Source organism: Haemorhous mexicanus, chromosome 6 (assembly GCF_027477595.1).
Source record: "Haemorhous mexicanus isolate bHaeMex1 chromosome 6, bHaeMex1.pri, whole genome shotgun sequence".
NCBI classification, from domain to species: Eukaryota; Metazoa; Chordata; class Aves; order Passeriformes; family Fringillidae; genus Haemorhous; species Haemorhous mexicanus.
The window spans coordinates 1279805-1296876 of NC_082346.1; the positions used below are offsets into that span (position 1 = coordinate 1279805).

The following is a 17072-nucleotide window of genomic DNA, read 5'->3' on the forward strand; positions in this document are numbered from 1 at the left end:
ACTGGGAAAAGACTCTTGGCTGGGGAGCAGTGCTGGCCAGCAGGCTGGATGAAGGCTGCCCCCTGCCCCTGCCCGGGTGCGGGGCTCGGTGCTCACCGACTGCGCGCAGAGGGGTGCCGCGGAACAGCTCGTAGAACTTGGACAGGTAGAGCACCATGCTGAGCTTGTCGGGCTGCCCGGCCGAGCCCAGCTCCTCGCCCGTGGTCACCGGCGGGATGCCGAACTCCCGCTCGGCCACGTCGAAGGCCAGCTGGTTGTTCCTCACCGCGTCCTCCTCGTCCAGGGCCTCGAAGTCGCTGCGGGGACAGCACAGGCACCGCTCGCTCCTGCTCCCCTGGGGAACACGCGGAGCCCCCGGGGCAGCACCAGCACCTCACTGGGTCAGAGCTGCTGGAGCCTCACACAAACCCCCTCATTGCGATTAAATGTCATTTAAAAGCTTTCTCACCGAACTGGACCCACAAAAAAATACCTTTATTTATTGGAGAGATGCAATTCTTCCTCAGGAGTGCTAACAAACCTTTTCCTTCTCCAGATACAGCTGAACTACTACAAACTTCATCCATTAGCAACAGATTACTTAGGTTCAATTAGTTTTATAAATCATCAGCGCTGGGAGGAATAAATTTAGGACCTCATTGTACGGAAGTAGCATATTATGTGTGTGCACACCCATGCACAGGCACTACCTTTCCTTTTTTAAGGTGTTACACACACGGTTTGAGCAGGCACCTCCTGCCCAGGTCACAACTGAATTTAGCAGTGCACCAAATAAGTGCATCACACATCTGGAACTCTGTTATCCACTCTCTAATCCATTTTCTATGGGACCTATTCTAGGACTCTGATCTTTTGAACAGCTTCCAAAATTCATGATTAAAATAAACATGTGAATAAATTACAAAGCTCCAGGCAGGGTAGTTTCTTTCTCCTCACAGTGGAATGGGAGTTTTCGAATCCCCAAAGAATTTCTCCTCTTCTCTCACCCACCCACTGCCCTTTTCTGGAGCTGGGGGCTGTCACTGGCAGCCACCTCTCCTGCCTGCCTAGCTTTCACCCAGCCAAGTCCTTCTGCAGGCTCACTGAACACAAGGAGCCAACAAGATCCAAACACAACATTAATTGAACAGCAGGAGGTCTGTTAGCTCAGGAAGACAAATTTATCGACTTTGCTGAGAGCAGTGTAGAGAACATGTTTTCCACAGGCAGCAAAGATTACTTTGCTTTCTGTATCCTCTCCCCCAAAAACATCCAGAATTCTAATTCTTTTAAACCAGCCCAAGGCAAAAAAAGAAATTCCTATTCTTAAAATCTCAGCTCTTCCTCTGGCAAAACTGTACAAACAAGCATCCTAGGTACCACTCCTATTTTTGTCCAATTTATCACACCTCATAAAAAAGTTCAATCATTCCTTTCATTTATCCACAATAAAGGGAGGCTGACAGTAATTGATGTGTGACTCCTAAGGCTCTGCAGGAAGACGAGAGAATGCATCCACTGCATTTTGGAGACTGGTGAGAAGAGAGAGTCACCCCACTGACTGCACCCAGCAGTGCCAGCAATTCCTATTTCCTGACACCTGTTACACACTGACCTTCTTGTATCTAACTGTGGGACATCACAAAGTATTCAGATGCACAGATTTGGGTCATGCAGCACTAGGACCCCAGAAACTGTGCCAAAAGGGGAATGCTGGCTTACACTCAACCCTTTGGGCAGTTAATTTTCAAGGCCAGCTCTTGCTTTGCCCACGTGAAAGGACTCTGTGCTCTCCTGGACATAGCTGTGCAAAACCCCCATCTCCACAGTCCAACATTTCCCTGTTTGTCACAGCAACCAGTACAACACAAGGAGCATGGCTCACTCAGGCTCACCCAGCATTTCTGTAACTCAGGATTGTGCTTCATGGCTGTGGTTTCAAAGACACCAAAACCTGTCTCCAGGGATCTGGGAACACAGCTCTACACATCCCCCCAGAACTGCAAATTTCGTTTTAAACAGACACATGACTCTCACAAACATGATAAATCAGAGGGTTCAAAACCCTCCTGGCTCTTTGAAAGCACATCTATTTCATTCTAAACAGCATGCAAGGACATGCAGAAGAAACAAAGCAAGCCCAAGCCCACCCATGGCACCCTGGCCATGGTGTGCACGTCCTTGCAGAAAGCAGCCACAGAAGGGGACTGCAGAGTGGCAGGGCTGCTCTGGTCTCACACTGCCCTTTGCAGATGCCTCACCCGAGGAGCTCCTCAGCTGTCACTCACATGAGGTCAGGCCTGAAGCGATGGATGATGGCACACAGAGCAAGGCCACTTTTCCAGGAGCTGCTCAGGTCAGTGACGCTGACGTTCCGGTATCCCTCCGTCTGCTTCTGGCACCACGTCAACAGCTTGTTAGGCCGAATGTCTGACTCTGCAGAAAGGGGAAAGCAAACCTTTCCATCAGCTTCTGCACGCTCAGAAGGCCACAAAGGTTAAGCCACAGCAAACAGGAGATGCCACTTACCCTGTCTTGTGAGGTTCACCGATCTTCTAATGGAGCTCACTCTTTCAAGAGGACACTGCTGGAGCTCATTGGTAACATACAACTGTCTCACCTACAAGGAAAAGCAATCACCAGCACAACATCAGACAAAAAACCAGTTTTGTTTCCAGGTTAACTTTATCAGCAGCTGGTTCTAAGTTAAGGAGTCCCCTGAAGATTTTGTTTACGCACCCCTTGCAGCTCTATTTACCCCTGATAAAAAAAGAAGTGATTTCACAAGCAAGCCTTTGAAGCACTGACCTGGTGAGGTCGAACACAGCTCGAGTTCAAGTTGGGGTATCTTGTTCCCGGGTCAATGGTGTACTGGTCAAAGTTCTTATTAATGTTTTCAGGGGTCGTCTGAGGCAAGAGTCGATAAATGCTCTCTCTTGCAGAGGAAAAAGATGGAAGATTTAAGTATTAAAATAAATATTTATTTATAAGAGATCAGGGGTTTTTTGCAGCTGCCTAAACTTTATTTTGGTTCCGCCAGGACAAGTGTTACGGACCAAATGCAGAATGCATCCATCCCATTTCTTATCCCCACTACACAGAGGGATGCCAGACAGAAAAAGGACAAGATGGACACTGAGAGCTTATGCCCATATTTTCCTGAGGCAGGAAGTGAGCCAGATAAAGGAGGGAAAAAAAAAAAAGGAGGTTACATCATCTAGTCATCTGGTTTTGCTTTAACATCCACTCAAGAAGTAACCTCTTTACCACATAACAGCACTAAATCCTGTCATCCTGCAACTCCTATAACCACCACAGCTTTCTTTACTATGCTGCTCAATTTTCCATTTGGGATTAGGCCGTGTTTGAGTCATCCCACAGGCTTCTGTCTTAAAAATTCCCAAAGTGCAGTAGTTAGTAAAGCTCCTGCTTGCATTCCCACAACCATGACTCTTCCTATTATGTATCTGCCCCAAAACAGCCTGGGCAGCTGTAGCACAGCAGGATGGCTGCCAGCAGGACCTAAGTCAGCAACTTCAACCATCAGACCATGGTGACACCAAGACTGCTGCTGTACTTAGCAACAGATTTTCTTGCTCCAGTCAAAAAAAGTTTCTGGTGCAGCATTATAATAATTCTCCACATATTCATCAGCCTAAAGAGAACACCACCATGCCAAAATGCAGAGTTAAAATCACAGGGACCAACTCTGAGAGCTGTTGCTGTTGAAGAATTTATTTAGACTCCTTTCAGGATTTTTTATTTTATTTTTATGATAAAAAACCTGGTGTTCAGATGGCTGAGGTCCGGGGGTTTTTTTGACACAAGGTCTCTCGGGTCTATTTCTTTAAGGATCACACTTAAGTGACACAGTGATTAGGGGTTTAAATCAGTGATTTAAACCCTGATATTATTTCTCCTGGTAGCATTCTGAAATCCCCTGCCTTCCAGCCCTGCTGTGGCTCTTGAGAAGGCTGGAAGTGCTGGGGACCAGAGCAGCACTCACCGTTCAGCCAGGATCTCCAGTGGGGGCTTCCCCTGCACCCCGACACAAACCAGTGATTTAAACCCTGATACCATTTCTCCTGGTAGCATTCTGAAATCCCCTGCCTTCCAGCCCTGCTGTGGCTCTTGAGAAGGCTGGAAGTGCTGGGGACCAGCAGCACTCACCGTTCAGCCAGGATCTCCAGCGGGGGCTTCCCCTGCACCCCGACACAAACCAGTGATTTAAACCCTGATATTATTTCTCTTGGTAGCATTCTGAAATCCCCTGCCTTCCAGCCCTGCTGTGGCTCTCGAGAAGGCTGGAAGTGCTGGGGACCAGAGCAGCACTCCCTGTTCAGCCAGGATCTCCAGCAGGAGCTTTCCCTGCACCCCGACACAAACCAGTGATTTAAACCCTGATACCATTTCTCCTGGTAGGATTCTCAAATCCCCTGCCTTCCAGCCCTGCTGTGGCTCTTGAGAAGGCTGGAAGTGCTGGGGACCAGCAGCACTCACTGTTCAGCCAGGATCTCCAGCGGGGGCTTCCCCTGCACCCCGACACAAACCAGTGATTTAAACCCTGATATTTTTTCTCCTGGTAGCATTCTGAAATCCCCTGCCTTCCAGCCCTGCTGTGGCTCTTGAGAAGGCTGGAAGTGCTGGGGACCAGCAGCACTCACTGTTCAGCCAGGATCTCCAGCAGGAGCTTCCCCTGCACCCCGACACAAACCAGTGATTTAAACCCTGATATTATTTCTCCTGGTAGCATTCTGAAATCCCCTGCCTTCCAGCCCTGCTGTGGCTCTTGAGAAGGCTGGAAGTGCTGGGGACCAGAGCAGCACTCACCGTTCAGCCAGGATCTCCAGCAGGAGCTTCCCCTGCACCCCGACACAAACCAGTGATTTAAACCCTGATACCATTTCTCCTGGTAGCATTCTGAAATCCCCTGCCTTCCAGCCCTGCTGTGGCTCTTGAGAAGGCTGGAAGTGCTGGGGACCAGAGCAGCACTCACCGTTCAGCCAGGATCTCCAGCGGGGGCTTCCCCTGCGCCCAGCCCCGCACCATCCACGCCGTGTCAAAGGCAGCCAGGAAACCTCTTGCACAGCCAGTGCCCATGGGCCAGAAGGGCTGCAAGGAGCACTGACACGTCAGTTCTTGGCATTTCTTAACTCTTACTACAAAAGTAACTTGCAATGTGAATTTGGAGTCCAGGGTTTCATACTGTCTTGGAAAAATAGCCCAGAAAGAGTCAAAATGCAACACAGGCAACACTTGCAGGTTTTAAATGTGCCTCTCCTTTAAGTCTTGGGCAGGGGAAGAAGATTACTTCTTTCACTTTTTCCTTTTTTTTACACTTCTATATATAAAAACTAATTTCTTAGCCCCGAAAGATATAGGCTGAGAAAAAAAAAAGAAGACTCAAGAATTATTAAAGAAAAACAAAAAAAAACACGAGATGCCCTTTTCACCTCCTGAATTTGCTTTGGACTGTTCTTTTCAAATGCCTCAGGCTGTCAGCATGAATTAAAAAACAAAAGTTGCAGCATACACTTTTCACTTCAGAAAAAAAAATGGGAACATACTAAGGCAAAGAGACTGCAATAATAATCTGGATCAAGCTTCTGTCTATGATGGAATTCAGTAAAATTATGCCATGCACCCAAGCTGAGGACACAGAGCTCACAGTTTTCAGACAGCAAGAGAACTTGCATAAAGCAAAATGGGATCTCAGCCACAGGCTGCCAGCCAAGCATTAGCTATGACAAACTATGGCATAATAAAGGAGAAAAGAAAAAAAGGGAAAAAAAAAATCTATTCCAAAGAAGGTACCACTGTTTCAGGACATGTAAAAGAGGACATTTTATACTGGAGGCTAGATTGAATGGTTGGATTAAGGAAATAAAGTCAAAAAAACTGAAAATACTACTTGGAAGGCATTCCAAGATATACCTCAAGCAAACTATCTCCAACGAGAGCCACCAGGAGCTGATGTCTGTGCCTCTCTCTCACCAGCGCAGCGTTTTCAGACGCGTACATGGAGGTAAAATCAAACATTGCTACATCTGGTTGGCCATAATGATTAATTGCAAAATCCAAGGAAGGCAGCTGGTAGTTGGTTGCAAAGTCAGCAGCTTCTCTGGCGTAGGACAGCAAATTGCTCTGGTTCACATTTTCCCCACAGAGCAGCAGCTCGGTATCAACGGAATCCTGCAAGGAGAGGAGGATGTGGGATGAGAGACTCCAATATCCTCTCTGGACTGGAACACTGCAGTCTCACAGCAGGACTGGGAGCCACACACCTCACAGCAACAAGAAACAAGTGACACTTGTCATCTCCAAAAAGCCAGTGCACAAGCACAGGTACTGCCCAGACAGAAACTCTCCTTGCCCACACTGAACGAGCAGCTTTGTTTGCAATGGAAGATCAGAGCTCCTCCCAGTTCCTTGGTTATGTGATGTTTTCAGAACATTACTTCCCTCCCATCCATAGATGTCACCCCCATCACTGCAATGCTTTTCTGCACTCGTGCCCCCCATCTGTCCCCAGAGGAGAGCAGAAGCACTGGTGCTGTAACACGGGGGGCTCAGCCTCGAGGTCTGACTCGACATCTCAGGAACACCACCATGCTCAAACCTGGGCTGTAGCAGCTTTCTGTCCATTTCTGGGCCAGGCTTTTCCTTGGGCAGAGTGGTAAAGGAGCCTGCCTTTACAGGTCATCCTCCTTAAAGGCAGTGATTGTTAATGAGGCAGGTTCTATTTCCAGCCTAATCGTGGATGAGACCCTTAATCACAGATGATACCACAGAACTGCTATTAGCCCAGTTGCACCAGACACACTGGGCTGCTTGATTATTTTCCACTCAGAGCTGAGTAGGTCAGGAAAACAGCTCTGAGGAGCCACAGCTGCTGCTCCTCTGCTCCAAACTCCCCACAGACCTCCTGGGACTGCCCTCACCTACAAACACTAGCCCCACAATCTCAGGGCCTACACACATCAGTAGTGATGAATCATCTCAAAAACACCATCTTAAACAGACACCTAGTTCTGGAAATAGACACAAAATCACTGAAAGTAAAGAGCATTTCAGAAAACTGCTTGAAAGGAAAAATACATGTTCAATATTAGTCCCTCCACTTCCAAGCTGTTATAACTTCAAGTGGGGTTGAAGTAATCTAGTGAGCCCAGAAGAAACTGAACCCAATGTCATAGGTGATCTTTTACAGTACCACAAGTATGTGAAAAATGCCATGGGGCTTTTTAAAATTTATTTAATTTCATTTATTTTATTTTGTGTTACTTGATGCATTTACCGTACAGCTGAAGTTACTTGCACTTAATAGAAAAGAAAAAGAAAAAAGAAAGAATAAAGAAGAAAAAAAATTGCCTTTGTTTGAAGAAAGCTTGAGGCCAATGAACTCCAAGAGGCAGAAGATGGTGGGTTTGATTTACCAAAACCCATTAACCACAGTTTAAGTTAGGATGCACAAAACTTGATATAATGTTTCCTGAACACCATCCCCTGCAACTCCTGCAAACTCTAGTGGCATTGCATTTCCACCAAGGGGCTCCACCCTGTCTGGTCATGGACAGCAGCTCTGCCCTGGGAGCCCCTGGCCTCCAAAAGGACAGGGAATCATGGCACTGGTCCCATCAGAAAGCCAAAAGCCCTTCTGACAGTTCCCCACAAGTACTTCCTTCAGGAAATTACACTTGGCTGTTTTGGCACTGCCTTACTTTCCAAGAAAAATTGAGCTCTTCTGGGTTTCCAGAAAGGGAAATTTAAGTGGTGACATAACACTTCCTAGAAACAAAAGAAAATAAACCCCATATTTTACAGAAGAAGAAAAAGAAAAAAAAAAAAAAGAAAAAGAAAAAAAATCCCAAGTACCCCTGAAAGGTCAGGTCATCATGTTTATAGCCTTCTTCTATCATGTTTCACCCACTTCAGAAAATTTACAATTTAACCTAGGGCAGGTTTTTACACTTCCTTATTTGCCTGATAAAACTGAACAGAGCTGTGCTAAGTTCACCCTTAAATAATTGAGGTTTTTATTTCTGCTGTGACGATCCCACCACGTATTTCCAAGGGGAGTCAAGATCCCATTTCAGCCAGTTTCAAAACTGATTAATTTAGGAAGCATTGTTTTCAGTTCTCTGTTGAAACTTCGAGCTGACTGAAGGGAAAAGCAAATCCTAAAAACGTCAGAGTAAGATCCAAGTGGCCTGAGCTTGAATGAAGTGATTAAGTCCATAAACACCCTCTCTAACATCCAGCAATGTTTATGCAGATGTCCACACTTACTCTGTGCCAAGTCAATAAAATGGGGTTTAAGCAGCATTTTTACATACGTTAATAATCACTCCTTTGTCCAGAAGACTCTGCTTTTTTGCTGTCATCACAAAATAATGCGTGCTGTCTTTATAGTAAACGATATTCTCCAGGTCAATCCCTGAAAAGAGAGACACACTTGTCACAAACACAGCGCCCTGCCCGTGCCACTCACGGACAGAGCAGGACTGATCCCAGCAGGTGCCTTTCCTGCTCGGGCTGCATCCCCTCTCCCAGCTGGGATGAAGGATTAGGGGGCAGAATGCTGTGAAACAAAACAAGAGAGGACAGTGGTCTCGCCCTGTCGCCGAACGCGAAGTAACACGACGGGGACACGCCGCTCCTCCAAGGAGAAAAGAGAATTTTTAATTTCTGACTCCAGCATTTATAGATTGCCAAAAGTGACAGGGGATTGGAGGGTGGCAGTGCCACCTCTCCAATGACACTGGACAAACCAACGGCCCATCAAATTTCTCCTCCTCCAGAAAAGAATGCAAAACAACAAGTTATTTACATAAAGCGTGTGAGAAGGTTTGTTACTAGAAAGTAAACATCAGAAGGCTTAGAAAAACTCAAAAAATCAGGGTGACATCATCCAACAGCAGTTTTTCTCAGCTCAGTTTAAAGTTATTCAGCATTCTTTCAGGGAACAGCTAGTTAACTACAGCATGAGCAGTTCCTGAGGTGCAACTGGGTGCCAAGGGAGCAAAGTGGTTTTCGGGTTGTTAAGGCTCTCATATTGGGTCTAACAGGGGGTTTGGTTTCAATTCTAACAGTAATTTTTAAAAAATCAGCTGTAAATCAAGAATAGAGTTGATTGTACTGACAGTGAATGCAACTATTGCATTAAGATGTGTTTCACAGTTTATATTTTCAGTATTTATGGCAGATTGTAGGTCTTGTCAGTTTATCAGCTCCACACATCAAAAAGCAAGAATGAACTCCTCCCAGAAGGGCAGAGACTTTTTCAAAGGGTTTAAGCTGTTCAGCATGTGAACGGATAGAAACAAAACAAATCATGTCTTAAGGGAAAATCTCTGGGCCCTGAAAATGCTCTTCCAAATTTGTTCAACATAGCAGACATTTTTGCAGTTGAGAAAAATCTAAACACTAAAACAAGCCATGATGTGGGCAACACCCAAGTTAAAAAAACATCCCACTGTACCATAAATGGACACCTCCATCTGCAAGCTTCTGACATCAACAATATTTTATCACTTGGCAATTTTTGACACAGATTATTCAAAACTGATGTTACCAGTAACAAGAGGGTGGCCTGGCACACAGAGTTCCCCTGCTGCCTCTTGTATTTGGTAGTGGAAAAAAGGAGGATGCACTCACCCGTTTCCTCTTTCAGGTCCTGGAAGAACTTCTGATTGAAGATGAAAGCAACCCCACTAATTTCTTCTACCTTGGCTTCTGCAGTTGTATTTCTGTTTATGAAATTGGCAGTGATTGCTATAGCCAGCTTCCCACGAAATTCCTTCCTCCTGAAGCCTGCTGAGCAAAGACAGGAATTAAAACCACTGCTAACTTCAGACTGGACTTTCAGGGAGGGTCAGCTCAAGGCAGCTCAGTGTCTTTCCTGCACTTCATCAAACAACGTGCCATCAGCAGATTCCACCGTGCCTCCAAAATTCCCTTGAATGGAAAGAGTCTTTTCTCCCCATTTCCAGCTGCAAAACTAGAGCTGCACTGCATTCAAGGTCAAGTCTCATTAAAAAATGGTTGGGTGGGGAACTAAGGGAAGAAGTTCAGGAAAAACTACGACTAAAGAAAAACGTGGAAAATTTTTTCGGCATGTCTGGGAATAGAACAGGTCAATTTCAGTGGAGGGAGACATTTTTAACATGCTAAATGGCAAGTTAGGTGTTTGTTATATAGGTAGTAAACAGCTCTTGAAAAAATGTGCAAGAGATCAGCAGTCAAAAGCAGAAGAGAAAGATGTGAAAAATAGAAACCTCTGTAGCAGTGCTTAGGTGCACACACTACCAGCTAATGAGATTTTCCACAGGTATTTGGAATTGAAAAATATTCAGTGGGTTAACTGCTGTATTACCAAGGTGACCAACTGAGAAGCTCCTCACTCCATCTTTGCTTTCACTTTTCACAGAAAAAGCCCCCTGAGCCACAATCTTGCAATCACACATTGAAGTTTTTCCATCTCTATGTTCCCCTCACCTGTAACTAAATTCTGAAGGACAGAGGATCCTTAGTGTATTTTTGGCCCACTGCAGATGACATCATGTGACTATGTTATTTTAGAACAAGAAATAAACTGGTTAGGGATTTTGGTCTCTGTGCTTCCTGACATGCTCTCCTTATTTCATTGGGATAGATTTGATATGACAACAGCAGCTTCTGTACACATGCCTCAGTGCACCATCACTCCCCCAGATCCTGCTATGGTGATAAACATTAACCTCCTGATACAGTCTGGAGGTGAGGTAAGAATAATTAGGTTTTGATGGTACCTGACTATTTAAACAGTGTTTTATGGGGGACAGCCAGACAACAGTGTAGGGATATTCCAGTATAGCATTACAAGGAATTAACTGCAAGTACATTGTAGTTGGCAGATAAAAGAATAAGCAGACAAACTATGAAGCCAATAAAAAAAAAGGAAAACGTGTACTTAGAGAATGGGAACTAGCTTGGATATAATTAGAGTTAAAAGGGAAATATATAATTAAGTAAAAGGTTTGTTCCTGTGATGCAGGAGCGGCCGAGCCAGTGTCTCTCTAAGAAACACAGCTCAGGTGGTCTGAATCCTCAGCAGTGACTCAAGCTCAGGAAACATTCACACCCTCTACTCCCACAACCCTTAGAGCTATTCATTATCTTTTGCTATTGTTCCTAAAGGAGCTGCTTCTGCCGTTCAGTCTCATTTACAAAGAAGCAAAGCCTCTGTTGCTGTCATTAAATACCTGGCAGTCACCTTTTGGTCACGAGTTCAAGCACACAGGGCAAATTCACAGCACAACAGCAAAGGCTGTGCCATTCCTGACCTATATCTTGTCAGCTTCCTTCAAGTTAAATCATCCTATAATTACTTAACCTTGAAGCAAGCCCAATGGCACCACAATGCATTCTGCAGGCAGTGCAAATGCACCGAGCTCAGAAGCAGTAATGGCATTAAATGTCCTTCACTTTGAGCTATGACTTAACAACAAACCCAAAAGGCACCACGCAAAACAACAGCTTTCACACAGACTGCTGTGGATTGAAAGGTGACCTGCTGCTTTGTTTTTTTCTTTGCTCTGGCTTTCAGATCTTTCAAGGTACCCTAAAGACCAGTAATAAGGCTAAAAACACATTCACCCACCTTCCAAGGTGTTCCTGCGGCCATCTGCACCAATGATAACATCAAATTCATACTCTGACAGAGGGTGATCCATGGGGAGGAATTCAGCTCTCCAACCCATCTCTGAAAACACAAATAACATTTATTAATTCTTCAGTATTACAGCAGAGAAGTGATTTCAGAGTCTGAGGAAAGGGCACTGATAAAGATAAAGGGTGCAATTCTCATTCTCTGGATCACCTAATGCAGTAGCTTCCTCTCAGAGCCACACCACAAGAAGAGGCTCAAGCACTTGATTCTCACAGAAATAACCCACAGCCACCTTACCAGAACAGTATGTACATGTGGCTACTGCAAGGAAGAGCTGGCTACTAAAAGAGGAAAAATAGCATTCCATCATCAGTGCTTTTAATTGTCTTCTAAACAGAAATTAAAGGGAAGCATACTCACAAAGCTAAATTTATTCTTTTTACAAAGCTCATTATATGGAAGTGTTTGTACTGCCCATGTTTTAAAATTATATATACTTTAATTTCTTAAACTAATACACCTGTTCTGCTGTCACTGTATGACCCTTTGAAGAGATACCACAGAGTTTTAATTAAAATTTTAAAATATTTTAGCGATACTACATCCAAAAAAGTAATATTAAAAAAACCCAGAGAATTAGAAATCTTTTTCTATTGTTTAAAAATCTTGCATAAGAATGCTGATAGGACTCTGTGTGCCAGTGGGAGTTATATCAAATGTGCACGCAAAAACAAAACCCTGGGCACTCCATCCATCCTCAATATTTACATTATCAATCAAAATCTGTTTTTGCAAGAAGATCCCGAGAAGCCACACCAGACTCCCTACAAAGCCTCAAACACATGCCAGAAGGCATAGTGCAAAACCTCAGCTTCCCAACCTGGGCTGTGTTCTAAGATTTACCAGTGCTCTGTCACACTGATACTCATCACGCCTGTAACTGCACAGAACAAGGCTGGCTGAGTAAGAAGGGCAAAACACTCTTTATTTCTTTAAACAGTGTTTGACTGCCTTGTACAGCTTCACGTAACACCTGGCACAAAGAGAAGCTGCTGTGAGCAGAATGTAATATGATAAACAATACTTTGGTTTTCCTGATCTTCAGGAGGCTCCACGACTTTCACGAACTCCAGGTTCACGTGGATTTCCACTCCAAGGATAAGTGCAACTTTGAAGAGGATGAGCTGAAGCTGTCGAATACCTGTGGAGAGCAGGTGACAAAGATGAGTTTGATAAGTGAGCAATCCCAGCTGCCACCAGCCTGCTGGAGAACTGAAATTCACTGTTAACACAAGAGTGTGGCATTTCTATTTCCCATACTGTAATGAATGCAAACATAGCAACCACCACAGGATGTTGTTCTCTTCCGCCTCCTTTTCCTCTTGCAGCACAATCTTGTTGGCAAAGCTCATTTCAGTTGAGTTTCTTAGAATGCTTTTGTAGAGGTTTGCCTCTTGATGATATTTAAAAGATCTGCTAACCAGCATATTTTAGAATACAAAATTTTACAGTATATTTCCCTGTAAAATAGTCCACTCTGGTATTTGCATCTACCTTCAACATACTGGAGGAAATATCAATATTCTTCATACCTCATAATCAAAGCCTGGTGTTTAACCTTACCAGAGTAACAAGAAGATCTGCTCCATAAGAGCAACTTGTTCTATTTCCACCTTGCTTAAACAAGACCACTTTTTCTCCTCTCTGTGTGCACGCATGCACTGGCACATGGTTAAGGCAGATGAACTTTCTGCCACACCAGGAATGTCCCCACCAATCTTCTGATCCTGGAAACCCCTTATCCAAGCAGCGCCCTCAGATACTTACTGATGTGATCTATAGATCCTGCACAGAACTTCCCATAAAACTTCTTTGCTCCCAGTCCCCGCAGGTCGTGGATGGTAAAGGGCCAGAGATGCAGCACATTGTTCCTGGAGAAGGTGTCCCGCTTCTCCACAACGACAACCTTGGCTCCCAGGAAGGCAAGCTCTATGGCAGTCCGCAGGCCACAGGGGCCACCTCCAATAATTAAACACTGGCAGAGAAAAGGAGGAGTGTGACACAGGGCTTTGGATTGCTTCCACACAGTTTCCAACTCACTCTATTGGTAGGACTTGAAATACAACTGGACTTGCACTGCTGAGAGCACAAACAAGTAATTTACTTAAATCAATGGAAATTTTTCCAATGTGGTGTTGTAAAATGTAAAAAAGAGGATAAACTGTGCTTAATGCAGACACAAAAGCATTTGATGAAGAGAAGTAAAAGAAAAAACAGCAAAAAGCTGAACATTTTTGAGCATCTGCTTGCACATTTCTAACCCTCATTTAGCATTTCTCAAGTGCTTGCAGCTGTTTCTCAACAGCATTACAGTGGTGTAAAAGGGAGGGGAAAGGAAATAAGTGGTCTTAGTGCAGGCTTTTTTTATTTTAAAGAGGAAATGGGTGTACATTTACTAGATTTGTTGAACAAACCTATGATAAGCCAGTAGCCTTAGCTATTAGCTACTCTCTTTCGAGTGAGGGCGGATGTAACAGCCTGGTTCACCTACTGATCTAAGGAGGACATGCCAGGGGAACTCAGCAGACTCACCCTCCTCTGCCAGGGCCAGGGAACCCATCCTGTCCTCTTCCATTTCACCCAGCGCTAAACATCCTCACTTTCAGGAAAATCACACTTCAAAAGCTTAAATCTAAGTTTGGGCACCCTTGGAAGAATCTCTTCCAAAACAATTACAGAGGATTCCTGCTCAAATTTTAGTTGACAGCTGTAATTTTTCACAGACCAACCAGCAAAGGATTTCCAGAAAGGAAACTAATTAAACCCTAAGCATATCTAGTGCTTACATTTCCCTGCCTGATTACTAAAATCTGATTATAAACAGTTTTATAGCTGGACAATGCTGTTGTTGCATACCTCCTACGACCCCCCCCACTCCTCCAACCCCCCCCAGATTTCACAAAATGCCTGCTGTGAGTTCCAGCTCTGCTGTGGCTGGAGCAGGGAGAGCTAAGGTGGGTCTGGGAGGATGGGAGAGCTGCAGCACAGCCCAGCTGGGCCGTGCTGCCAACCCAAGAGCTTTGTGTCAGAGGCCAGACACGCTGCTGTGTGTCCCACACACAGAGCCAGACACTGACTGCAGTCCCAAAGCAAGCACAGGCTCTATCTGCTGGATTCCAGTCTGGTTCCCATTACATTGCAATTTCAGAAAGTAGAGTCATTTATTTATTTTGGTTTGGTCATCATTTGTTTTCAGATCTAACAACTTGAGCAAAAAGTATCTGGTGCTGACTTTTGTCCAACCCAAATCATAGAAGTGCAAAAATGTCTTTTTTCAATTTAATAAATAATTCTAATAAATTCCCATTGAAAGAAAAACTCCTGTGAGGTGCTTTGGCTTCGCTTTAGGCAAGTGTTTTGTTAACCAGGGATATTAAAGTCAGGCTGTTGCCTTAGCCACTTGGCTTTGTTCCTCTTAAAAGAACACATTTAATTTACAGTTTCAGAAGAACACTGCTCACTGCATGATGAATATTTAAAAAAAAAAAAATCAACAGATGTAACAATATAAAGGAAGAATAACAGAGGGCACACGTAGCCTAGCTGAAGAGGATCACTGCTGGATCTGGGTCAGACTTTCTGCACATGCTTCTTGTGATTAGCATGGGAACCCTGAGCTCTGACAAGTGAGTGCCTCCACTGAGCCCTCACAGCTTCCAGTCATGTTGAGCAGGCAGTTAGAAACATTTTACAAACAAAGCCCATACATGGGCTGATAAGGTGAGGCTGGTTTTTTTCCAATACAAGCTGTATTGGACACAAATAAATGCAACTTTAAAGAGAATAAAAAATAAAAAGAAACAGCAGTCTTTGGAGATTTAGTCATAGCAGACCCTGCCAAGTAACAAAACCCACACAGAAAACCCTTCCTTCCTCCTGGTGCTTTGCAACACACTTTGTTAGCATTTTAAGGAGGATTCTGCCCTGTTCCCTCCCCCTATCACATTGACAAAGAATCTTCATAATTGCATAGTGACACCATGAAAAATGGCTGCATGTTTGCCACCACCCGTGGTTACCTCCAGAAACACATTTATCTACATCTCAGAGCTATTTGTTCTATGATTTATTGAGAACACTTCCTGCTGGTGTAGAACTTACTCTTGGCACTTCTTCATCTAAATTTTCAAACTTCTGGGGTCAAAACCAGTACAAAATCCTTGCAAAAGTAATTCTTGCTACGTTTGTGTTCCTATCTCTACTGAGCAAGGGAAGGGCCCATGCCACTCCCTGGTGGTCTGCTTGCCAAGAGACTCCCAGAAGAAACCTTCCTGCAGCCAGACTAGAAGGAACTTTGCATGGATTTATTCCCCCCTCCTGTTAGCCCAGTCTCCTGGCTCATCAGGGCCTGCTTTTGGAACTAATTTCGTGCAATTTAACACAAATCATGACAGCTGGCATCACATAAGGGAGTCTCAAACAATCAATCCCGAAGGAACAAATGCCAACAGCTTCTTGACATCCCCATCACCATTCACACATCAGCTGCCTTTTAACAGTGCCAGATCATCCCCCACAAAGCTGAAGGACAACTGGACTTTTCAAAGCATCTCCTACAAATTATCCCAAGTAACACTTGCTGAAAAGAACAGACAAAGAGCTTTTGCATATTTCTTGCTCAAGCTGGAAATGAAGGGAGAAAGTCTTGTTTAATTTTACAGGGCAGCTTATGAAAGAACAAGATCATGACCAGACTTCTGTGACCTGCCTGAAGAATCAGTTTCGTGTTGGATGTAACATCTTGTGTTACTACTGAGAGTATTCCATGCTAGTGCAAGATGATAATACTGAGAGAAGACATTTTTCTTGGTTAAACCCTCTTAGTGCAAATGGCTGATCTTCTGCCTGCAGCTGTAGATGTGAATATTTTCTGTCAAAAGAGAAGCTTCGTTGAATTTTACACATTCCCCAAGAACAGCACCTATGTTAAGGCCAAATTACAGAGAGAATATGGGTTACAAAATTCCCATTGAATGAGACTAATGTAAGTTTCCAGGCCAGTAATAACTGCCTAGTGACTAACTTGGGACTATTTCAGTTTAAATTCATACTTAATAAGCAAAGCATGGACATTTTTGCACCTCACAATAAAACACTAATAAGCCCATGCATATTTTATAAAAGGTGTTTATTCAAGTTGCTGAGTAAATAGTCTGTTTCTATGATACTGTTAAAAAGTATTGTACTATTCCCTAAAAGATGATTGTTTCTGCATAAATCTTGTCCCACACTACAACCAAGCACAGTACACAGTGCATCATTTATCTTCAGGCAGAAACAGAGCAGAACTTCACTGATTTCTTCCTTGTGTGATTTGAACGTATCAGAAATTTCCACTTATATTTACCCATATGAACACACAGAGCATTTGGTAAGTCTCATA

The 17072-nt window shown here is 44.1% G+C and overlaps 1 protein-coding gene across 5 annotated transcripts in view; it reads right to left on the reverse strand.

The window, feature by feature from the left end:
• Positions 1-17072, reverse strand: part of MICAL2 (microtubule associated monooxygenase, calponin and LIM domain containing 2) — a 127753-nt gene that overhangs the window by 69322 nt on the left and 41359 nt on the right. For all 5 annotated transcript variants that reach the window (XM_059848279.1, XM_059848278.1, XM_059848280.1 and 2 more), the window contains exons 3-13: positions 13457-13664; positions 12714-12830; positions 11621-11722; positions 9637-9792; positions 8316-8416; positions 5914-6171; positions 4976-5091; positions 2788-2914; positions 2509-2599; positions 2268-2415; positions 97-296 (exon numbers count right to left, since the gene is read on the reverse strand). In XM_059848279.1, coding sequence (XP_059704262.1) covers positions 97-296; positions 2268-2415; positions 2509-2599; positions 2788-2914; positions 4976-5091; positions 5914-6171; positions 8316-8416; positions 9637-9792; positions 11621-11722; positions 12714-12830; positions 13457-13664 — 1624 coding nt within the window. The remainder of the gene's footprint in view (positions 1-96; positions 297-2267; positions 2416-2508; positions 2600-2787; positions 2915-4975; positions 5092-5913; positions 6172-8315; positions 8417-9636; positions 9793-11620; positions 11723-12713; positions 12831-13456; positions 13665-17072) is intronic.